The sequence below is a fragment of the Crocodylus porosus genome, unplaced genomic scaffold, assembly GCF_001723895.1.
Source record: "Crocodylus porosus isolate Cpor-Errol unplaced genomic scaffold, CroPor_comp1, whole genome shotgun sequence".
Taxonomy (NCBI): domain Eukaryota; kingdom Metazoa; phylum Chordata; order Crocodylia; family Crocodylidae; genus Crocodylus; species Crocodylus porosus.
This window is the reverse complement of record NW_017728916.1, coordinates 22,812,170-22,838,043: the sequence shown is the minus strand read 5'-3', so window position 1 is coordinate 22,838,043 and position 25,874 is coordinate 22,812,170. Positions and strand designations below refer to the sequence as shown.

The 25,874-nt window shown below is 42.7% G+C and overlaps 1 protein-coding gene across 1 annotated transcript in view; it reads left to right on the top strand.

Annotated features, from left to right (window-relative positions):
* The window catches only part of LOC109310851 (connector enhancer of kinase suppressor of ras 2-like), a 248,781-nt gene that overhangs the window by 47,158 nt on the left and 175,749 nt on the right, over nt 1-25,874 (top strand). Inside the window, exons 3-4 of the mRNA XM_019536182.1 lie at nt 10,095-10,297; nt 15,465-15,552. Coding sequence (XP_019391727.1) covers nt 10,095-10,297; nt 15,465-15,552 — 291 coding nt within the window. The remainder of the gene's footprint in view (nt 1-10,094; nt 10,298-15,464; nt 15,553-25,874) is intronic.

Genomic DNA, 25,874 nt, shown 5'->3' with positions numbered 1-25,874 from the left:
CAAGAAAATGGAGGTGAAGAATTGGTTAAAGAGGTCTGCTTTCTCCTCTGGTGCAATCACCAGATTGCCCAGAGGATCTTGCAGGGGCCCCACATTTCCTGGTGCTTTCTTCATCCTCCATATATATATGTGTTGGTGTAAGATCCAGGCATGGTGATGGTTCTGGTGTGGGGTGTAGTTATTGTGGAAGTGGTTGAGATATGTTGGCAGGTTTTACATTTCTTATCTTGGCATGGTCTGGATCCATTGAGGTGGTTTGGGCCATAGGAAGTTTGCTTCTGGCAGTGAGATTTGTGAGGTTCAGTGCTTGTTTGAAGGCTAGGATGTTCTGGGAACAGCTCTTTAAGAATTGGGTCTTCTTCTAGTATGGGTTGCAGTTATTTGAGGGTTTTATGTATAGGTTCCAGGGAGGGATGGTATGTCATAATTAATGGTGTGCAATTTGTGGGAATTTTCTTTTTGTACTGTAGAAATTCTTCATGTGGTATCTGGGTGGTTCTTTCAAAAGTGTGATTTATCTCTCTGGAGGAATGTCCCTGTTGGGTGAAAGCTCTTTTGAGATTTGCAAAGTGATGACCATGGGTGTTCTCCTCAGTGCCAGTTAAGTGGTATCGGAGAGCTTGGCTGTATATTACAGCTTTCTTGGTGAGTTTAAGGTGATTGCTGGTTCTGTGCAGTTATGCATGTTGGTCTCTGGGTTTGTTGTATATGGTGGTTTGTATTTTACCATTTTGTATATTGATCCTAGTGTCTAAAAAGGAAATGTTGGTGCTGGAGTATTCAAGAGACAGTCTGATAGAGGGATGATGGTTATTGAATTTATGATGGAAATCAGTCAGATTGCAGGTTTTCAGTCTAAATGATGAAAATGTCATTGATATATCATAAGTATAGCATAGGTTTGATAGTGCAGTTCTTGAGGAATTCTTCTTCCAGGTGGCCCATAAAATGTTTGGCATCATGAACACCTCATGCCTCCTGAGGCTGAGGGGGCACCGCAACTGCCCACAGGCAGTGGCAGTGGTGAAAGCATGGTGGTGGCAAGCAGGGACCGCATGCAGGCAGCCACAGTGGTGTCAGCAGTATGGGGGGGGGGTGAGCACTAATTGGCGACTACCTACAGACACCGTCAGTGGTGTCGGCAGCAAGAGTGGGGGGCGGCAAGCAGCGATTGTCCACAGACACTGCTTGCAGCATCAGCAGCGGCCAATCTCAGGGGGTGCACGTGCACCTGCATGCTCCACCTATGCATTGCCAATGGTTGGCATATTGTGGGGCCATTTTGGTGACCATAGTGGTGCCCATGGTCTGGAGGAAATGTGAGTTATTAAAAATGAAGTTGTGTGTGAGGATGAAGTGTATAAGTTCAGTAATATCTTTAGGTCTGTCCTCTGAGTTGTAATCTTGCTCTTGTAGATATATATAAGGCAGGCTTGGATGCCATCCTGGTGTGGGATGTTGGTATATAAGCTGGTAACATACATGGTGGCTAGGAGGATATTGCTTGGAAGGTAGTTTGTGTTTTTAAGTTTTCCTAGAAAGCCTGTTGCATCTTGGACAAAACTTGCTCTTTGGGTGACAAGAGGTTTTACGATAGATTCAATGATAGACATTCAGGTTGATAGATTCAACCAGATATTTCCCCAGTTAGGGTTCCATGGTTGGATAGTATAGGTCTGCCTGGGTTCCCTTGTTTGGATTTTAGGGAGTAAGTAAAAAGTCCCTCGGTTGAGTAGTGGGGGAATCAAGTTCTGTAGGCTTTCTTGTAGTTTAGATGAAAATGATTTGGTGGTGGTTTTCAGTTTTAAGGTGAAAAGGGGAGTTGGATCTTCTTCTAGTTTTTCATAGTAAGTGGTGTCAGAGAGTTGTCTGTTGGCTTCTTTTATGTAGTCTTCATGGTTAAGGGTAACTGTAGCTCCTCCTTTACTTGCTGGTTTTATTTCTATTTAGTGGTTGGATCTTAGAGATTCTCTCTGAGAAGGAGAGATTGTTACGGTGGCATTTGTTTTTGATTATTTCACTGTTCATTCTTTCCCTGAAGCAATCAATATAGCAGTCAAGGTTTGAATTTATCCACTGTAAGGTATCCAATCTGATTTTTTTTGTTTTTTTGGGAGTTGAGCTTTTCCTTGGTGTTGTCACAGGATGAAGTGTTGTTGAAAGTGGATTCATTTTGGTTGTGGAAATATTCTTTGGGACAGAGGCATCAGAAAATTTCTTCTAGTACTCCACATTGTAGTATATTATTAGAGTATTTTTCGAGGCAGAAATTAAGGAATTAGAGAAGACATATTTTCCAGCTTTGGTGAGTGTGTGTGTGTGGAGAAAGTGATAATATTTGACAGTTGATTGGTTCTTTCAGTTTCATTGAGTGGAGATTGGAATGTTGTAAGGTATTGGTGGTGTTTCTGTGATGGTTGTTTTGTAGCTGGGAAAGTTTTTCCTGTAGTAATTGGTTCAATTTCATCTCTTTCTATTAGGTGGATGTTATAAAAAAAATCTTTGGTAATCTTTTTGTATACATTGTCTAATGTTTGGGAAGATGTCTGGATTTATTTCTTTTAAGTTGTAGCATCTGTTGATTTCCTTCTTGTGTTGATCTCTTTTGGAGTAGGTTATGTGAACGAGATTATTGTGATTTTTTCTGAAGTTCTGCATGGTTGTGACGCATATTTGGAATTGTGTGGAGGATCTTTCTCTCAACTGGCATGATTTTTTTTTTACATCTTTTGGTATATATATCTTCCATTCTTTTTTTTTGTCACCAAGAAATGTCTTTTTAATGTCTCTGTCTATTTCACAATTTAATTCCAGTTGATGTCCTAAGCTTGGCTTGTCATGGTTTATGGACTTACATATTCAAAGCCATAGGCTTTTGAACAGTTGGGAGAAGACCTTACAGAAAACAGAACAAAAGAAAAAGGGAAAAGGAAGATGGAAGGTGAAAGTAGCATACACAGAATGGCATGAAAAGAGACGGGGAACACCTTTGCAACACAATCATGTTGCTACTCCTTTGTGGTCTTGGCAGATCCTATTTAACACCTCTTGCATTCATTCAAATCACTACAGCAAAGATTTTCTCTCATTGTGTAGCCTAGGTCACCACCTCTTTTCATCCCTTCACCAGGTTCTCTTCCTTCGTTATATCAAATATAGGCTGTCCATCTTTCTCTTGAAGAATGAAGATGGAGGTCATTATACAGAAAATCTTATAGTGGAGTGAAAGAGTAAAGTAACTGTCAGCAAGATCTGTGCATCTCTGCAATACAATGCAAAGAACAATGCATACAAAATCTTACAGTTTTGAAGAAAACCATAATCCCAAATTATCATGATTACTTTCCCTTCCAGTGGTCCACTTGCTGACATGATGTTTTATTACCACTTGCTATGTGGTTGCTTTTTATTTCCAAAAATTTCTGGGTGATGTTAGCAATGATGAAAATGAATATAGTATCAGTACTAGTTAGAGTAGGCAAGTATTGTGGCAAGCCTATTATCAGGGTGGCTTTAAAGTTTATCTGTAACCTCTCTGGTCCATGTCTAGTTTATGCTGTGTATAGATAATACCAATATGTATTACATGGCTTGTGACTTTGATGAGACTTTTTTATTTGATGTTTGGTGAGGACCTTAAACTAATTCTCCAAATGGAAAGGTAGAGAAGGTTAAAAGAAAATTTACAAGAAACTAGGATCTCTCTAAACTGCACACATATGCTTAGTATCTCTAAGTCTTAGCCATGCAAAGCACCTATGAAAATTAGGCCAGTGCTGTCATGACTTTTTAAAATGAATCATTATTCATTTGAATGGAATGCAAGTCTATATTTCTAAGATACAAACTTAACTGATAATTTATGAAAATCCTGCAGGATTTTAAAGATCCCTATAGGCCTACCCAGGTCACAGTAATAAAGATTTTCAAAGGATTTTGCAAATCTTGGAATGTCTTCATTTTGTAGCAAATATTTTGAAAGCATACTGGTACCGCTTTGTTTGATATACTGTGTCTTATAATGAAATGAAGGTGTTCAAGATCAAGTACCTACGAGGCTTGCATGTTAGTACCATTCTTGTGGTTTTGTTATATCTGAATCTTTTATTATACAAGAGATATAAGAAGAAAATGCACATATGCTATGTCTTCCTGTGATTTCAGAACCTGCTGCTGAATGCCTTCATTTAAAAATTTTTACCATCCTATCTTTTGACTTACCAACTATGAAACTATGACTTTTTAAAGAATGGTTTCAAGAAAAACTCAAAATGCATAGGGAAGAACAATGAAATAAGTTAAATAACAACATTTTTTTTTTATTACTGACATTTTTATTACTGACATTTTTCAAAAAGTGGTTGAAAGTAATATAGCCAGAAAAAACGCACATAAGAATAAGATGTGCCTCATGGTTTTGCATTATGACTTGTTATATTAATAGGAAATATTCTGTAGTTTTGTAACTATTATGTTCTATTGTTTTAAGTACCAGATGACCTCTACACATGATGTTGGTGAACTGTAATTTTCATTTTTTACCCTTTGATCAAATTAATAATAATTTAGATCAATATAATACTGGTAATTCAGATCAGACTTTCTAATGTGTCTGACTGATTTTGCCTTATATTTTAATTATTTTCATGGATATTTTACCCATGCTTTGCTGCAGTTTAAAAACTGTCAAATTTAAGCTCCCCATTCACCTGTTGACTAAGAAAGATCTAAAGCAAAACAAGCTTGCTCACTAGATGAAGTTTTCCTAGTCATGCAAGAAATGCCATATTTGGACAGACCAATGGTCTATTTAGCTCAATATTTAGCTCCTGAGGATTGGAAGAAGGCCAGCATTGTGCCCATCTTCAACAAGAGGAAGAGGGAGGACCCAGGCAAGTATAGGCCAGTCAGCCTAACCTCAATCCCAGGGAAAATCCTGGAAAAGCTTATCAAAGAATCTATGTGCAATTCTGAACTACAGCCAGCATGGCTTTGTTGTGGGTAGGTTTTGTCTTACCAATCTCATCTCCTTCTATGACCAGGTCTCTCATCATCTGGACACTATATAACTAGACTTCCAAAAGGCTTTTGATCTAGTATCACATGATATCCTTGTGAAGAAACTGGAACATTATGCTCAGCTGCTTGACAGTTCAGTGGGTGGGAAACTAGCTACACGGTAGGACCCAGAGAGTTCTCATGAATGGATCTGTGCCATCCTGGTGCAAAGTGGCCAGTGGTGTCCCTCAGGGGTCCATGGTTGGACACGTGATTTTCAACACCTTTATTAATGATTTGGATGAGGAAGTGAAAAGCTCACTGGCCAAGTTCGTGGATGACTCCAAGTTATGGGGCAGTGTGGCCGTGCCAGAAGATAGGTTACAGATACAGATGGACCTCGATGATCTAGAGAGTTGAGCAGACCAGAACCAGATGAAGTTTAATACTTCCAAGTGTAAGGTGCTTCTTCTGGGGGCAAATAACCCTCAACATACATACAGGCTCAGAGGTGACAGCCTAACTTGCACCACAGCCAAAAGGGACCATGGGGTAATGATTGACCAACTTATGAACATGAAGTCACTGCAATGCAATGGCCAGCAGGGAAAATAACATGCTGGCATGCATCTAATGTAAAACTAAGGGAGTGATACTCCCACTGTAGTCGACACTGGTGAAAATGCAGCTAGAGTACTGCATTCTGTTCTGGACACTGCACTTCAATAAGGACATGGAAAAACTTGAGAGGGTCCAGAAAAGAGCCACCCGTATGATCAGGGACTTGCAAGGCAAGCCATTCAAGGATAGGCTGAGGGACCTGGGCCTCTGTATCCTAAAGAAGAGAAGAATGAGAGGGGACTTGATAGTGGCTTACCACTATATCAGGGGAGTGTATCAGGAGCTCAGTGAACAGCTGTTCACTAGGCACCCCTGGAGAAGACCAGGACTAATGGATACAAATTCCTGGAAGACCACTTTAGGCTTAATACCAGGAAAAACTCCTTCAGAGTCAGGGTGTCCAGGCTGTGGAATAAACTCCCTCTAGATGTGGTGCAGTCACCCACCCTGGAGGTTTTCAAGAGAAGACTGGACAGTCACCTTTCTGGGGGCACTTGACCCCAGTTGTCTTCCTGCCTAGAGCAGGGGGGCTGGACCCAATGATTTGTGAGGTCCCTTCCAGCCCTTAACAATCTATGAATATCCTATCTTAAGGGAGGAGCCAAGCAACCAGCAGGTGCTTGATTGCAGTAGCTATTTTAGATCTCTGGCTGCCTATATAAACAAAACAGTTTGCTGCTGGTGGGTCAGATAAGTGGTGGCAAGTAGGAGACAGCCAGGAAAGAAACTGAGGCAGAAACTGGTTGCTCAGGGGAAAAGGAAAAGGCAGTAGGGATAAGACAGTAGCAAAGAAACAGGGGGTTTGGAGGCAGAGAGGAGCTCTGGACAGGTGTTGGAGGTGGCAGTGAGCCAGAAGCAGGAGAGGGAGAAATGAGACAGAAGTTAGAGGAGTGAGGAGCAGAGATTGGAGCAGGACCAAACCATAGTAAAGCAAAATCCAACTTAGGGGTCCAAATTACAGTTTTATTACACAGACAACACACTATACATCCCCATGAAGTTATTGGTTCACACACATGCACACACACACACAAAAGCACTCAATGGCAGCAGGAGAAAGAGACTCAGTAGAAGGGTTGGAGTCCAGGTAGGGAAGAGAAACAGAGTCCAAGTCCTTGGTTGAAGAGGAGGTGGGAGGTGATAGCTATGTATCCAGGCTGGAAAGGGGTCCTTGTCCAGTAGGTGTTGTCCAGAGGGGGGTTGCTGGCAGGGCCTCTGGGTGGATAGGTGGTGTGGCATGGTGCTGGTCCAGATGGAGAGGGTATCCCACTGGGTCTTCACTGCCCCTCTTTATAGGGGCAGACCTTGTGTGACCCTAGTGACAGGTCAGCCCCTGGTGTACTGAGCATGTGTGCTCCATGCAGGAATGTGTAGTTTCGGGTGTCTGTAATGGTGGGGTACAATGGTAGAGTTGCTGGTTCTGCAGGGTCTTTTGTCTTTCAAATTCTGGGTTCTTGTCTCTGTTCCTGGGTGGGGTCTGTGGCTCCTGGATGAATAATGCGAGGTGATGGCCTAGTCGTTACAGGCCATTCAGTAGAGAACTGCTACTATTGTAGTTCAGTCATTCCCAATCACTCTCATTCATCCAGAAACCAATTTGCGTGGGAGGGGTACATGAATCATACAGTTGCAACACAGGGGATGCCCAGGCAGAGGACACAAGATGGAGGCTTGACATACAAAATGGAAACTTGACATGACTTACGCTAACTTACATTTATAGGCCTAAAACAGTAATCACACAATATAAAAGCAGTATAAACATAATAATTATCACTTATAAAACAGTGGGTATCGATATCAAAATAGCAGGGAACTTACTTGCAAAGAGGGGAGGGAAAAAACTTACTACCTAAAATAAAATGTTAAAGCTTATCCTACATCTTAGCTTACTTATACTTATCTATAGGGAATAGAGAAGGAGAGAAAAAGTCATAAATGTTTGGGGAAGGGGAGGGAACACATTTTAAAATTAAAAAAAAGAAAAATTGGGTGGTTTGCTACAGTGTAAATCGCCTTTCTTCAGAGAAAGTTGATAGCTTCCCTGTATACGTGGACAGAAGTGACTTATGGACATATGCAAAGCTAGTCTTTTAGCACAGAGATGGGGAAAGTTTGTCTCTGAAAGAAAAACAAACAGATCTGTTTTATAATTAGAATAAGTGGCAAAATCAAACTCCTTCTGAAGGAAAAATCATAGCATTCCTTACTAACTAATTGCTCAGAGATCATGAGAATCAAGTTGGCATCATTAATTCATTTTCCTAGTAGAAGAAAAAGTGAAGAAAAGATGGGATAAAACATATGTCCCCTGTATTTCAGCTAGTAAAAATATTAAGTGGCAAGCTGATATCAAAGAAACTATGTTTGTATGAGGAAGTATTTTACAAGTAAAATGCACAAGATGTGTAAAACTACCAAATAGTTCTTGTATAGTATTCACAGTGAGGGGAGTAATGAAAATTGTTATCCATGATCTTTTTCATTTGTTTTGTTTTATTCTTTGGTATTGAATTTTATATTAAATTAATATGTATCCTGTTAAAAACTGTGATGATCTTACCATTGCAATATATCCTTTTTAAAATCAAGACTTGCTAACAAGTAAGCTAACTAGTAAGATAGTTGAATATTTCCTCTTCAGGTAGACATGGGTTCAAATCTTCTATGAGTCAATCTTAGAAAGGAAAGATGGTTTTGTAGATGAGGCCCAGTCCTGTGTTTCATGTGAGGTTGTTCATAATACAGTAACAAAGGCCTAACTAACAAATTTTGTGCCCTAAGCAAAACTACCTTGGGGCGGGGGGTAGAGGAGGCAGTACATGACCTGGAGGCAGGAGGCTATTCGTGTGAAGCACCCCTGGCCCATTGGTGCACAGTTACTCTTGCCATGGCAAAGGCTCTAGGAGGAACTCCATTCTGGCATCCCCTCAGGTCAGCACCCAAAGCTGGTCCCCTGCTCACTTCCACCTAGTGACACATTGTCCATTGTCCTGTTGGTCCAACTCCATGGGTATTCCTCTTTATCTAGTTGTGATCATTAATTAAAATAAATTTTTGTTTTCAGTATTTGAGACATGACAGCTTTTTGTACACAAATCCCTATTCACATGCAAACAATAACATTCTTTTTGGGGGTTTTTTTGCTTTAAACTTTTGTCATCTGTTCAGAGAGCAGAACTGATGCCACACAAATTAGGTCACTGATCATACACTATCAATGATGCATAGTTGAAACTCGCAGCTGAAAATCAATCATTTGTCTGAAATTTGTTCACATAACTGGTTGTTTAAAAAATCATGAATAACAAATATTTTTTCAATAACCTCCTAGCCAAGAAAGACTAAATATAGCAGATTGTATGTAGTGAATGGTTCAAGTAGCTGTATTAGCAGGAGATTTGAACTTCTTCTAGAGACTTCCTGTAGGACAGGACTGTTCAACTTCTAAGCAGTCAGAGGCTGCACACCTTGGTGGCCACACAAATGTTGGACCCAGGCCACACCCGCTCACCACTGCAGCACCACTGCATGAAGCCCTCCCACATAAATGAACACTGTGGCATCATACATGCACAATAGCAGCCCCCACTTCAGCTCCCTCTCTGCACCATGCCTTGGGCTTTCCTAGCATGGGACCAAGAAGCAAAAGCTGAGGAAGGGAGAGCATGGGCAACTGGTGCCTCCTAATTCGGGAGGGGAACTTGCCCCCCAGTGTCCAGTCAGCAACTGGGGGGTCCCCCTGTGGCTGATCATGCCAACCCAGAAGTGGCAGTGCCACGCCACTGACAGTTCTGAACATGCTGCTGGCACTTCCAGGTGGGTGTGATCAGCTGTGGGGGGACCACAGGGATCACTTCTTCTGGTGTCCCCACTCCCCAGCCAGCACTCTCAAGGGTGCACCAGCGCTTTCGCCTGTCCCCCCTGCCCAGGAACGCTGGCTGTCAGGGGGTGCACCAGTACTCGCAGGGGGTGCATGTGCACCCCTGTACGCCCCCTATGTGTCACCACTAAGGGAGAGGGAGCCTGGAGACTTTGGCAGCAGTTGATTTGGGAGAGTGTAAGCAGTAGTCTGAGGTCCACACATTAATGCCTTGTGAGGTTCACGTCATTCATGGGCCACCAGTTGGACAGCCCTACTGTATGATGTTAGGCCTATCAGTTAAGGCCTCTGACCCTCAGTTTCCACCTATTGAAAAAGGGATAATACATCTGCTACTTAACTTGCCTTGCAGAGTTAGTACAAGTTTGGCATCATTCCTGCTGGTTGTTTAAAAAATTCAGTGGGTATTTTTACAAGAACTGTTCCATATTCATGGTTTAGTTGTACCTCTTATTGCTTGCTGATTTTCCTGGACTTCACAACTCAAGGGTTGAGTGAATTAAAGTAAGTGCTCACAATTTAGCACAGAGAGCTCATGGACCGACTGGTTGTTTTAAACATTCATGTGCATTTTTGCTTCTTCTGCTTTCAGAATTATGGTTTGGAGACAGAAAACCTAAGAACACTTTCTCACAAGCTGAATGCCTCAGCCAAAAATCTTCAGAACTTTATAACGGGTAGAAGGAGGAGTGGCCATTATGATGGCAGGGCCTCCAGACGACTGCCAAATGATTTTCTTACCTCTGTGGTTGACCTGATTGGTGCTGCCAAGAACTTGTTAGCCTGGCTGGACAGGTAATTTATAAATTTTTGATTCTTTCCATGGAAAGAGTAATTTTTTTCACTTGTCTGCCTTATCTCTTGCACTTTTTCTCTTGCTTCTAGTATTAAGTGCTAATATTAGAATTCCAGTTAGATGTTTTGCTTTGTAAATTTGTTGTATATTTAAAGACCAGGCTTCATAGACCTTCATAAGCTTCATCTGTTGTATATTTAAAGACCAGGCTTCATAGACCAGGCTTCAAGACCTCAGGGGATGGTGGTGGGATGCTGGAGTTTCCTTTGGTTCACCAGTTTAAAATCTCCCACTGGCGGATGGCAGCCTATATGAAATTAATTATTTTGGCTCTATTCCTAGTGACAAATGTACCTGTCACCTCTGTAGATGGCAATATCATTGGCAATTTCAGAAGGGAGTCTAAGGTTAAATGAACATGGAAATTGAACTTCCTTGTAAACCAGGAAAAAAAGGGACGAGTAGTCACAGGAAGTCAGGGTTAACAAAAATTAAGGCAACAGAATGGGAAGCTTGCAACGTGGCTCTCCAGGCTTCATATCTGTTCATGGATAGTTTTAGTTGATAATTGGTGATACATTTCCTCTTTTATGAATTGTGAATCATTGTACCAAGAAGCTCTGGGCTTGAACTTTTTGTTAAAATATTTACTATATACAAGTTAAGCTTTTCATGGATTCTGAATACTATTGGACATGTAAGTTATACCTCAGAAAGCATCTTGGTAGTAAAACATGCTAAATTATGACCAGATTTGAGCAGTCATACTCTCACAGGCTGCAAATGTGTTATTTCTCATAAGAACAATGGAGTCTGGAGTCTCATAAGAAATATGGGCCTTGGAGATTCCAAGGAAAACATATGTCCAGCAAGTAGTTGTCACTTTCTCAGTAGGAGGTACTCTTCTCCTAGAATGACTGCAGAAGTAAGGCTCTCATGCTCCTTGAGAGCAGTGGTTGTCAACTGGGGGTATGCATACCCCTAGGGCTACTTAAAAGGTCGTAGAGAGTATGCAAAACCGATTTGGCTGATAATGAGGCCAATTAAATGTGGTGTGCATGTGTGCAGCCACAGCGCAGCATGCAGGTGGCCAGCAGTGCAGCCTGGCAGTGTGGAGAGCACCCATGTCTGCCTGATAAGTCTGTTGTGAGGAAAGGGACGTGGTGGGGTGGGGCGCAGATTGAGGCCCCAGCAATGCAGGAGGAAGTGGGTCTAGGGCAGAGGTACAGGCTGCCCAGCCAGAGCTTGGTGCGGGATTGAGCTGCATGCAGGGGTAGGGGGTGGCTTCTGCCACTATGTACACCCCTGCGAGGGCATGGGGGGCATGTGCTCTTAGAGCTGCGCACAGGGCAAGGGCAGGCTGCTGCTGCAGGCTGGGGCCAGCAAGGTGCTGGATTCTTCCTGACAGGGGACTGGGTCAGGCTGCGCTTGGGGTAGATGGCAGTGATGCTGGGAGTGGGGGGTTGAGGGAGCTATGATAAATTTTGGGGTGGCTGCAGCCCACCCCCCGGTACCCACCCTCCAAGCACCATTGCCACACAGCCCAGCCCAGCCCAGTCCCCTGCCAGAAAGAGCTTGGTGCCACCCCAGCCCACAGCAGCAGCCTACCCCACCTCCTGTGCAGATCTGGGGCCGCACACACCTTCCTCCACCCCTTTAAAACAAGAAAAAAATATAAATGGGTACATGAGCTGAAACTTGGAGACAGAAGGGGTTCACTTGTTTAAAAAGTTTGAAAACCCCTCCTCAAGAGTGCTGTTGGTTGTGGTCTTCTGACTGTACCATAAATTGAGGACTTAACTATTTATAAAAGGAAACAAAACTCATGGAAGAGGTGATATATTCTATTAGACCAACTAGATATTTGCAAACACATTATTGTATTTAACTATTTGTAGTTATTTAAAGGTGTCTGTTCCATTTTCCCCAAGAATAAGAAACCTAGATAGCTCTAGTATCCTAACTAAAATCCAACTAACTTCCCACTTCAATATCCTTGTTTAAGTAATTTGTTATTCACTTCACATTCCAAAAGCTTGATGTTCTTTCTGGGAAAGAATGTCTTGACTTCTGTTATGTGATTTGCATTTCTGTAGTAAATGAATGGTCTATTCTCAGCATACAATACACATCCTCAAAAGAGCTCTTGAACCCTTCAAAAGAAGGACAAAAGAATGTTATTAAAAAGCAGGTTTTATTTTAGATTTCCTATCAAAATAGAAAGGGATTATAATTGATCTGGTTAAGTCTAATTTAATCAAAGTTACATTACCAGTCCAAACTTCCTGTTTTAAAAGCTGTTTATATTATAGAAAGACCTGTGTAAATCTTCTGAGACCCATCTTGAATATACTGCTATTCATTTTGGAGAAATGGTGGTAATTGAATAGTTTAAAATCATCATCTTGATAACATAGAAGAGAGAATATTACATAACAAGACTCCATACTCTCCTCTTATTTTTGCTTTCCTTCCTCATTTCTATGATAGAATTTTGAAACACGAAGGAGGTTTTTTCCCCCTTTGTGCGCTGAAATGGTACTTACTTGGGTATTGGTGCACAGTTTGAACCCCATGTAGCTATGCTTGCTATGAGCTCACTAAACATGTTCAGAAAGCTGCCTTCTGACTACATAGATGTCCAGGTAGAAAAGAATTTGCTGGGTGTGCATATAATCCTGGGTAGTTCCTGAATCTTTAGTTCCATAAAAAAGCATAAATAGTGGGTGTTTGACACTGGAGATGGCAGCCATCTGTCTTTATAACTCGAAACCCTACAGTCGGGGTGCTCAACCTCTGGCCTGTGGGTCAGATCCAGCCCACAATGCCATGGTACCTGGCCTTTGGGGCTTCCCCTGGGTCTGGAAATTTGGTGGTGGGAGAGCAATGACATCATTCCCCTGCTGCCAAATCTCTGGATGCATGGGGAGCCCTAGGCCCTGTACACTGGAAATGGTGCCTGATCTCAGCATACAGGGCTGGGTGGGGGTAATACCAGGCCCTACGGCCCCATCTTATGTAGGGGGCTGGAGGGAGTCCTGCCTCCCCCAGAACCAAATTCTGGCATGAGGGGGATGGAAAGAGACCTCTGGGACCCAATCCTGACATGCAGAGGGGTAAGTGGGGGCAGTGCTGTGCCCTAGGGCCTGATCTGGGCCACAGATGGCCCTATCCAGCCCACAAACAGGCTCCTTGCAATTCATCTGGCTGGGGAGGCCAAAAGGTTGAATACCACGAGCTTAGAGGCTAAAGGGCCCTTGTCAAAGGAGTGAGAGATCTGGCCCCCCTCACCCAGAGGGGTTTTGCGCTTTGCTTCCCCAAAGTGTTCTAATCATTAGACTATTGGCTTGGCATTACTCAAAACACTACCCAGCATTTTTTTTAAAACTGGCCCACTAGCCAGCCAGGGAAGACATAAAGACAGGAAGAGAACCCAATGGAGAGAGTATGTGAGAGTCAGTACTATAGTTTCTGTTTTAGAAGAAGAGAGGAGCCCCTGGGCTTTAACTTCAGTCCCTGCTCCTGGTGGGGTAGAAACTATGGTAGTGATGTTTGTTTGTCTGTTTTATCCAATGCATATTCTGAACAAAGTACAAAGGTCTTGGCATCAAGAGAAGGGGTAGAAAGCTCTCTGGACAATGCCTAGTTCATGCTGGGAAGTTGGAGGCACTGGTTCAAAACCCCTTGGGGCATAGGAGACCGTAATCCACGTCTTCCATTCTCTTGCCAAGTACCTTTTAAATTATTGGGCCTTAAAGTGGAAGGCCCACCTTCTTCTTCCTCCAGAATCAAACACTTTTACTTGTATTTTTAGCAACTAAAGATTTGGGATTTACCCTGCATTGTGTGTGCGCCCAGGTAATTCCATTCCACACAGATGCCTAAGAGGAAGTGACCTGGATACTGGGCTTCCTTCTCTGTTTTACTTCAAGAAGGTATACATGTCCTTGGATTATCCTATTTTGTTGCAGGTGGAAATAGAATCCAAACTGTGCATATGTGCCAAAAACTGCAGTTACACAATGATATAAATGCTAGTTAGGCACATAGAAGTTAAATAGGCTTTGGCCTTAACTGTTTTGAGTTAATCAGTACTACATGTTCTCACAGACACTAAATCAAAGGGCCAAATTTTCCACATAGAGTAGAACTATAGTACAGTTGGGAAAAAGATGTATTTTTATTGCTACATCTTTCATGATGACAGTGATGTATCTTTATATTTTGTGTTTCTCTTTCTGGAGAAACTTTGCATGTGTTAATCTATTGGCTCACTAGCCAGTATACGAGTTTTCCATTAATTAGAAAAAACATAAATTTATATTTTTAAAAATTACTGGTTCACATATGGCAAGCAGTTGGCCTGTTTGTATTCTGAGATTCCAGATGGAAATGAATGTCCAAGCATCATGAAAATGTAGATATGACTAGAAGTCCAAAAATTGTTCTTAATATTTCTTTTGGACTAAATTTTCAGAGTTGTTGAGTATTCAATCCAGCTCAAGTCTGTGGCAGTTGGGGTGTTTATCTTTTCTGAAAATCATTCATTAGGGCTAAAAGAGCTCAAGGCTAAATTTTCCATCATTCAGTTTGCACAATTAGGGCTAGATTTTCAGAATAGCAGTGCATCAAAATAGATTAATCCTTTTGCATTTGACATTAAACTTAATCTTAATATAAATACACCCTCCCAATACTCCCTAAAAATAAATTCAGTACAAAGTAACACATTGACACATATTTCAAATTGTAATTATCCAAGTAAACACTACAACAGTTATTATATGATGTTATTATATGTTTTATCATATAGTACCCAGGGCTTTTAATGAGCACATTTATGCATACTATTTATTTCAGAAGAAACTCTTAAAAAGGGTGGAGGGATGGTAGAAAGAACCAATCATAAATTTTCAGGTGCTATGTGAGTGGAAGATCATTATTCTTTTGACCATTACGCTCTTCTTTGATATGATGTAAATCATCCATATTTTTGTGCCTGTTCTAAAATTTCCAAAATCGGTGAGGATAACCATTCTTGAAGTTGTAACCAGGATATTCTGTGTATTTTACCAGTGTATTTTTAAATTACACATATTAGGAACTGGAACAACTTTGTGGCAAATTGATACTGTTTCCTATAAAGCTGTTGTCTATCTTTGGCAGGTCTCCATTTGTCAGTGTAACAGAATACTCATTGCTAAAAAACAACATTGTTCAACTGTGCCTGGAATTAACAACCATTGTGCAGCAGGTAAGAATTGGTTTATCTTGTACTATTGCTGAATCACCTTCATATTGCTGAAGAAATGGTAGGGTATGACCAACCTCCCCCCCCAAAAAAAATCAAACAAAAACTGTCTGCATTTAGGAAATTTCCAAAACAATACATGGGAATTTTCAATCTATAATTTCAACTCTTTGCTGGGGGCACTGGGAAAGATTTTGTGCTTCAGTGATCCAAATAGGGTCTCTCACTCTGGGGTCAAAGGATATGGAGTATAGGAGCAGCTCCTCGGGTTGGGTTTTGAGCCACTAGACCAATAACCTGTCATCATGAAATAATTCAGGTACAGAAGTGCAGGGAAACTATTCTAGTGAACAGCAAATCTAGTACTATTGATTTATTGACTAGGTTACAGTTAACACAGTAGAAGGAGTCCATAAGACTTTCTAGTGTTCCTTCTTAGAGCTATTGTTGGATTAGAAATCAACAGAGGGTTGTGAGGTGGGAAATTTGCCTTTCTAGCCAGTAAGAGTGAGCATATAGTAATAAACCTGACTAGAGCCTCCAGCATCTATCATGTGGACATTGTAGCCACTCTGCATAGATACCAGAGCTAATTAACTGAATAACCTCCACAGATACAACGTATCATAAAATGAATTAAAACAGTTTATTGGAATGTAGAGACCAGAAAATCTAATATTAACCATGGAACTTGTGTTAACTAAGTTACTATACCGAATACTATGACTTCTTATACCCAATACTACTATTTGAACTACGCTAACAAGACACACATGGGACAACAAGGGGAAGATGGGTGACAATTACCACAGGAACTGGAGGCCAATACAACCAGAGGGAAATGGGGTGATTTTGGAATCTAGCTCCAGCAGTTTCCTGTCAGAACATTCAGGTCAATTCCAAAGGCCAAGTCACAGCCAGGCTAATCTGGTACAAGATGAGGAACGGTGCTTCCTGCGGCATCAGGAAGTAGAGGTGGGGACAGAGTTCTTCAGGTCACTCTTGACCTTACTCTCTCAGTCTTCTCATGCTCCTGACTACCTTGACATATTTCTCTAGTTTTCATACATGTTCACCCTTGCACTCAATCACTCTCTCTTCAATACTCTTTTCAGTTAACCCAAGATACACACATGCACCCCACATCCAGGCAAAACCTTTATTCTCTCATACACCTATTCAACAACCCCATACAACAACAACAAAAGAACCCCTCAAGAAAATGATTTATATCCTTTTTCCACATGACACTAGTTACAGCAACCCCCTCCTGCAAATGGCACACCCTTTCTCACATGGTACTCTCCCTCTGGTACTTTTCCACTTATAAGCAAAGGCTGCAGTGGTACAAGAGGTCAAGACACATTATGCCTTACACTATGTAGAAAACATATTAAATGTAGCTTCTAAATGATACCAGAGCGAGGCCACATTAGAAATGCTTTACAGATTCTATGAGTTTGACGCACACCAACAAACAAATGTGATATAAAATCTAGTTAAATTTTCATAACACTATTATTATCATAGTGCCTGTGTGTAAGTAGGCTGGCCACAGCTGGAGCTAGTCTGAGATATACCCAGGGCAACCAATTCCACCTCACAACCTGATGGATTGCTAGAGCCAAGAGAGGAATGTTCATTGTTTTGTGCTTCACAAGCCTACAGTTATCTGCAAGCAGTATTTGTCTGCCTTCAGGTTTTATCTCCTTGCCTCTCTCCTGCATTCTGCTTCAACCTGGTTCCCTAGTTCCTGTATCCTTCCTGGTTCCTACCACAGCCTTTTCTAGCTGCTGCTTTGGTCCTGTCCAGCTACTCTGTCTCAATGACACTACAGGTGACCTTTACCATTCATGGGGGATACGTTCTTGAGATCCCCGCAAGTGGCAAAATCCACAAATACAGCACTGCATTCATGAACGTCATGAACACAGTGCCCCTGGCAGCTGAAGGGGTGGGGGGGCATGGCTGCACTGGCAGCAGTGGGAGTCCAGCAGTGGCGGTGGTGGGAGCCTGGTGGTGGCAGCAGGAGCCCAGTGGTGGCAAGCACAGAGCTCCCGAGGAGAGTCTGTCACTGTATTTAAGATGTGGGTTCGGCATTTGCGAATATTTGAAACCGTGAATGCCAAACCCACAAGTAGTGAGGCTTTCCTGTATAGCTCTTTGTTCAGTTTGCCAGTCCAAACTTTTGAATGATAATCTGCAAACTTGATACTGAAAATCAAACTTTTTTTAGTGAAATATGCTTCTGCCAGGCCTTGGTCAAGAGACTTAAAACCAACCATAGTAAAAAGGTTTGGTTGTCTGTAAAAAGTTTGCAGATTGTCAGTAAAATATTTTCTTTGGTTGCTAACCCTGTTTGACTTGAGCAATGGTTTAACACCAAGGGTGCTCAACTCACAGCCCACAGTCCAGATCTGGCCCACAGTGGCATGTCATCTGGCCCATGAGGTTCCCCACAGGTCTGGAAATTGGGCAGTTAGGGAGCCCCACTGTGGTACTGCTCCCCTGCTGCCAAATTTCTAGACCATTGGGGAGCCCCGTGTCTTGTGTGCTGAATCAGGCACCTGGTCTCAGATTACAGGGCTGGACAGAGGTGGAACGAAGCCCCAAGTCCCAATCCCAGTGTTGGGAGCTGGGAGGGGGAACTGACAGGCCCCCAGGGTCCATCTACAGCATGATGGCATGGGATCAGGTGGTGGCAGGCTCCCAGGGCCTAATGCCAGTGCTTAGATTAGGGAATAGGAAGTGCTGGTCCCCAGAGCTCATTACTGATGCAGAGGGCTCCGTCTGGCCCATGGACTGGCCCTGCACCATTCTTCTGGTCTGCAGGGCCTAATGCATGAGTATACCACTGCCTTACACCATAGTGCATATGGTCTACAAAGCCCTGAGAGAATGCTCCACACAGGGTGCTGTGCTCCTGCCCAGATACCAAGTGCTACTGCTGTGCTCTGTCTGTACACCAAGACAGAGTACCAACTCATTTTGAAATGGAGACTGCCTCCAATCTAATTTCAAAAAGAGCTTCAATCAAGCTCAGGTTTTCTTACTATTTTTACTGATGGCTCCATTTTTAAAGAAAGGCATGTTTAGGCTTGGTTTGTGGGGTTTTTTGTTTTTGTTTTTGGGGGGTTTTGTTTGTTTTTTTACAGATGGGCTGTTTGAAGCCCTGCTCCTGATGTACAGCTTTAACTTGACCAGTCATTTTGCATCTTAGCCACTAATTTAATCTCTTCATTAGATGCTTTGATGCTTGACCCTTATCTTTGCCCTGACTCCAGTCTAGCTTTCACCACTGACTCATATGCTTATTATATTCTTTGCTCCATTGTCTGTCATGGGCAAAACTGATGATTCCCTTATCTTTCCTTAAAGCTGTTAGTCTATGCTTCAGACCTTCTCCACTTAAACTTCATGAAATGTCTTTCCTTTTTTTGCAAGTTAGTTCCCCATAGAAATTGCAGTTTATGAGCAGTCACCTATTATGGTCCTAGATCCACTTGCACAGCTCTCAGCATGCAGCTGTGGAAATAATGGATGACTGTAACAGAATAATTGACATAGGATTATTTTTTTCAGCAATGGAGACAACTGCTGCTTTACAGTCCTTTTTTCATTGTGTAAATGGATGGGATGATAGTGAGGCAACAGGTGGGCTTTGTGAGCATGAGGTGAAATCAATGAATTAAATAATTACTGCCTCATACAGTAGTAGCACCACCACACACACAGGGCTCATAGGAAAAGTATACCCATCACCTGCTGAGGGGTATCCTATCAGAAAGCTGCTGATGCAAAAAGAAGCAGTCTGCTATCTCTGCTTGCAAGTGCTGTCAAAGAAACACAAACAAACCCTCATTTGGGAAGGAAGAAAGACAAGTAGTTAAACTGAAGCTGTCAGAAACAGAGTACACTCAGCAAATGAAAGAGTATACATAGCAACACATGACAGATCACAGGGAAGCCCAGAACAAAATGCAAAGGTTATATAAAAATAAATAACGCAAGCAATTAAAATTGCATCCAGTTTCTCAAATTGCATAATAATTTCTAATTTGATTTTTTTTAATAGGTAACACAGTTAAGTATTTTCAGAGACAATAATACTGTAGTTGCATACTAAGGACCTGATTCTGATCGTTTGTCAATCCCAAACATTCATTTGATATTGGGAGAAGACTTTCTGCTGATTTGCTAATAGCATTTGGAATAATATTATTACATAATGGAATAATACGTGTTGTCTAATAAAAAGATGCACACTGAGAGATCTCTTTTTCACAATGTATTTTAGACTTCTATAATAAAGAAAATGTTTTAAATGTTATATGGCAAGATGCTCAGCCCCTAGCCTGTGGGCCAGCTCTAGCCTACAGCACTGTGTCATTCAGCCCATGAGGCTTCCCCCTGGATCCCTAGGGATCCCCACAGGCCATGGCCCTACACATGAGATCCACCAAGCAGGGTAGCATGGAGCCCAATCCCAGTTCACAGGGCTAGGCCGGGCAGCATGGGACTGGGTCTATAGTAGGGATGCCATCCAGCCCTGTTGGCTGGATGAGTGATGTAGAGCTGGTCCCTGGGCTGGATTGGACCTGAAGACCAACACTGCATGCCAGATCCAGCATGTGTCCTGAAGCATCCAGAGCAGACACTGAATGTGGCAGTATCTTATTCTGGCGACTCCAGGGTTTCACTGCACATGGTAGTTGCTCCACTGCTCCAAGGCCATTATACATGCAACATCCATTCTGGGATGCACCATTAGATCCAGCATGGAGCTGATGTTCTGGAACAGGTGCTGTGTGCCGCATGGGCCTGGAGTGGTTGGAGCTGGTGTTGTGTGCAGCATGTAGGGCCATCTGGTGAGCCCTGCATACTGCCTATGGTTCAACCCTGAGACTCACGGGCAAAAACAGGGAACCAGAAGATGAGGCTCTGCAGGCTGGATTCAGCCCATGGGCTATAGCTTTGACACCCTGTGTCTACAAGAAAGTGGAATCAAAGATGTCTTAGTCGTTCCTGGTACAGATGGTACCAGCACAAGGTTCTGTTGGCATACTTGACATTGGTGACATTTCTTTACTTCCTTTTTCTCCTAGGTCCTCATTGTTGTTTGGCTGCTATACACCCAAGGCAGTTTCATGTCAGAAATGGCTAAGTGTGACTGATGTAACTGTCAGCACTTAAATCTCATTTTTATGGAGGAATGACTCTTACGCCATACAGCATACATCTCTAAATAGGTGAAATTCTTCTCCCTTCAAATATTTTGGCTAACTGTGTAGTGCTGCACAGATGCTGCAGCACCCAGGAGAAAATGTGATCCTATCTAGTGTAGTGTCTTACCAGGGAAACCTTTATTGTTGTCTGGTTGTGATATTATTCCATGAGGAATGTAGTCTCTCTTAGAAGACCTATAAAACCAGATTGTTCTGAAACATGCCATTGACTGAGAGCATCTAAGTTGGCATGCTGAGACTCTGCCTTAAGGACTTTTCTGCACTCACAACTGTCTGAGGGCACTTGTTCCATGGTTGTTACAATCTTATTTTCACTTAAGAGTCCCACAAGTGGTTTGTGATCTTCCAGAATGATAAAAAACCGTGTTTAGAAAGCAGGCTTTGTTTGTTTGTTTGTTGTTTTGCTTTGCTGTCCAAATGATAGCTATGTACTCTTCCTGTTAATGAGAATAACACCATTCATCTCTATTCAGCAATCAGAGACATCTTTGATTGGGCATCCTCTAACATTTTTCCTGTTATGTTTTGAAATTGCCCTCTTCCATGTGATAAAGCATCATATGACAGAATTAATTTTTTGTCCACATAAAACAGAGTCCTGAGGTCTTAAGTAGCATTTTCTCAGAGGTCTGATGTCTTTTCCTGTTTTCTGGACTCTGTTTTTGAGGAGTCTCCTTTCTCCTTTCTCAGAAGTTGATGAACAAGCTCTGAAAGTGTTGAAACCTTTGGAAGAAGCCTGTGATAATAGCTTAATGTACCTAAATATGGTGGTGCTCACCCCATCCTTGGGGGTCTTCAAGAGGAGACTGGACAGGCACCTGGCTGGGATCACCTGACCCCAGGGTTGGTGACTCTTTTCTTGCTTGCAAGAGCAGGGGGTCGGACTAAATGGCCCATTGAGGTCCCTTCTGACTATAGGAATCTATGCTGGTAGTTCAGTCAAGTTCTGAGGTAACAGAGTCTCTCAATTACCATGACAGAGCATGAGATATATCTACTCTTTATATATATTCTGTAGGTTAGATATAACAGTTCAGGTGCGATTAACAAAAAAACTCATTTATGCCAAATACCTGCTCAAATGTTGACATGTTATCAGCATTTCTTATGCTTATGAGAAGAGTGTCATCTTTTGTCACTGAATCATTCAGGGTACTTCCCAACAATTTTTTCCATAGGTGACAAGAATGCTATGCAGCTCCCTTTTCCACACATTAAAAAAAGATAAAAGGTGGAAAGGCCCTTTAAGAGGGAGAACATGGGCTGGAAGGCCTAGCTCTGCAAAGATTTCAGAAAGGGAGACATAAAATAGGCATCAGCAGTGAAAGGCAGAGAAGCTTTTAACTAAGACATCTTGACCCAGAGTTCAGAGGGAGACAAAAAGGCAGGAGACTGTGAGTGGACCTAGAGAATGACCAGGTATGGAGGAAGCCCAGTAGAAGGTCCTTAATGCCTAACAAAAGGCCCACATATGTATCTTATCCCCAAAAGCAAGGTTCTCTCTCAGCGGCCTGACCACAGCAGGAACAAGGTGTGACAGGAAAGGTAGGCAGGGAGATAGGATAGCAGCCCTGACTGAAGAGGCATCCGAAGGATTTCACCCCAAAAAAGAGATACCAGTTCCTTTCCACATGCAATTTATTATATAAGTCCTTATGAGTGTTCATGAAAGTAAATTTGTTAGAGTCCTCCTCCCCTCCTCCAGTTTTACCTTCTCAGATCTGTGACATGTTTAACTTAAAAATGTTGACCCCCACCTAACACTCCTCTGTCTATAGAATGGGGAAACTGTGAATCTTGGAGACTTGATTTATCATGCCTTTATAATCTCCACAACGCAGATTTCTGGGTTTTCTTCTGGCCAGGCACGTATGAGACATATGAAATTGAGCTGTTTTGAAATTTAAAAACTTGTACAAAATGGGCTCCTCCAAAGCAGGAATACTACCCCTTCCTTCCCAAGCTTCCTTCAACTGGCATTGCATTTTGTTCAATGGGTTGGCTTGACTGTCCCTGCATTGTAACCACCTGTGTCTTCCAGATTATTGATTTTAAAAAAAATTGATGTCATTAGGCTGACCACCAGATCTTGTCATACCCCATGAGAAACATGACTGCTAGTTGATAATTTCCTTTTAACAATTACATTTTTGTTGGGAAGTCCTGAAACCCCAAACTGCTCAATTCAGGGTATGTCATGGAATCACAGAAACTTAGGGTTGAAAGAGACCTCAGGAGGTCATCTAGTCCAACCCCATGATCAAAGCAGGACCAGCTCCAACTATATCATCCCAGTCAAAGCTTTGTTAAGCCAGGTTTTGAAAACCCCCAAGGATGGAGCTCCTACCACCTCTGTGGGTAACCTGTTCCAGTGCTTTACTATCCCATTGAGAAAATTCTTCCTAATCTTTAACCTAAACTTCCCTTGCTGCAACTTGAGACCATGTGCTCCTTGTTCTGTCATCTGCCATCACACTGTGAACAGCAAGCTCCCTCCTCTTTTGAATCCCACTTCAGGTAGTTGAAGATTGCTATTAAGTCTTATCTCTGTCTCCTCTTCTCTAGATTAAATAAGACCAGTTCCCCCAGTCTTTCCTCATAAATCATGTCCCCCAGCCCCCTCACCATTTTTGTTACCCTTCTTCAGACTCTCTCCAATTTGTCCACATCCTTTTTGTAGAGGAATACACAGTACTCCAGATGTGGCCTCACCAGTTCTCAATAGAGGGGAATAATCACTTCCCTTGACCTACTGGCAACATACCTACCAATGCAGCCCAGGATGCCATTAGCCTTCTTGGCAACTAGGGCACACTGCTTGCTCATTCAGTTTATTGTCTGAACTGAATGAGCAAGCAGTGTGCCCTTATTGTTTAAGGAACCTGGGGCAGCACCCAGACTCACTGTGAGCTCTGAGGCTGCATTAAGGAGCTGGGTGTGAGGCTCCAGGCGGTGAGGTCCTCAGCCCTGGGAGCTAGATGTGAGGCTAAATTTCTTTTAGCCCAATCCTTCAATTTGTCTAGGTCACTCCAAATCCTAGCCCTACCCTTCAGCATATCTACTACTCTCCCCAGCGTGGCATCATCTGCAGACTTGTTGAGGGTGAACTCTGTGCCATCTTCCAGATCATTGATGAAGACATTGAACAAAACTGGCCCCAGAACCAACCCCTGGGGGACTCATTTGATACCGGCTGCCATCCAGACAACGAGCCATTGACTACTACTCTCTGAGCCTGATGCTTCAGCCAACTTTCTGTCCAACTTACAGCCCATTTGTCCATCCCATACTTCCTTAACTTGCCTGTGAGAATGTATCAAAAGCCTTGCTAAAATCAAGGTATACCACATCAACTGGTCCCCCACAGAGCCAGTCACCTTGTCATAGAACGCAGTCAGGTTGGTTAGGCATGACTTGCCCTTGGTGAATCCATGCTGACTGCTCCTAATCACCCTTTTCTCCTCCAAGTGCTTAGAAATGGATTCTTTGAGGATCTGCTCCATGATTTTTCCAGGAACTGAAGTGAGGCTGACTGGTCTGTAGTTTCCTGAAAAAATTCTTAAATATGGGCACTATGTTTGCCCTTTTCCATTCATCTGAGACCTCTCCTGATTGCCACGAGTTTTCAGAGATGATGGCCAACTCCCTCAGCACCCTCGGGTGTATCCCATCTGGCCCCATGGACTTGTTCACTTCCAGCTTTTCTAAGTAGTCCCTAACTGGTTCTTTCACCATTGAAGGATGCTCACCTTCTCCCCATACTGTGCTGCCCAGTGCAATAGTCTAGGAGCTGACCTTGCCTGTGAAGAGTGAGGCAAAGAAGGCATTGAGCTCTTCATAGATTTCATAATTGCTAGGGACTGGAAGGGACCTTGTGAAATTGAGTCCAACCCCCCTGCCATAAGCACAGTCTGCTGAGGTCAAATGATCCAAGCAAGGTAAGCATCCAAACATTTTTGAATGAGTCCAGAGTAGGTGCTTGTACCACTTCGGCAAGGAGTCTGTTCCAGACCACTCAGGCTGTAAAAAATTTTTTCCTTATGTCCAGTCTAAATTGGCCTTCCAGGGGGGCCCTGATGAACAACTCCCGGATACTGGGGCACACCCTTTATATACTTACAGGATTTCATGAAGTCCTCCTTGAGCCTTCTGTTTTCCAGGCTGAAGAGTCCCATGTCCCTCACCTTCTCATAAGGCTTGCTCATTTGGCCTTTGATCATGTGGGTGGCTCTCTTTTGGACTTTCTCAAGCTTACTCACATCCCTCCTGAAGTGGGGGGGACCCAAACCTGCATGCAGTACTCCAGCTGTGGCCTCACTAAGGCTGAGTAAAGTGGGAGGATGATGTCCCTCATTTTGTATGAGATGCATCTGTGCATGCATGCCAGAGTTCAATTTGCCTTGGTGGCTATGGCATCACATTGGTGTCTCATGTTCATCTTGTGGTCAATCAAGACCCCCAAGTCTCTTTTGGTCAAGGTGTTAGTGAGTCTAGCACTGCCAAGCCTATTAGTATGATGCTGGGTTTTCCTCCCGAAGTGAAGCACCCTGCACTTCTCTATGTTGAAATTCATAAGGTCTTGGTCCGTGTATCTTGTGAGCCTGTCCAGGTTGGCCTGTATCCCTAGCCTGTCCTCCAGTGTGACCACCTTCCCCCATAGTGTAGTGTCATCCACAAACTTTGCCAGTCTGCATCTGACTTCAGCCTTTTCTGTATTCTGTCACAAGTTTGCCTCGTCCATTCAGTAAGGGACCCACCGTTTCCCTGATCCTCCTCTTGCTACTGACATATTTGTAGAAATGCTTCTTGTTACCCTTTACTTTCCTTGTTAGCTGCAACTCCAATTGTGGTTTGGCCTTTCTAACGTCACCCCTGCATGCCCAAGCAATGCTCTTATATTCTTCCCTATTTATTTTTTCAAATTTCCACTTCATATAAGCTGTCTTTTTGTGATTTAATTTACTGAAGAGTTCCCCGCTAAGCCAACCCAGTATCCTGCCATACTTGCTAGTTTTCCTGTGTATCAGGATGGTTTCATAGTTTCTAGGGTCAGAAGGGACCTGAGCAGATCATCTAGTC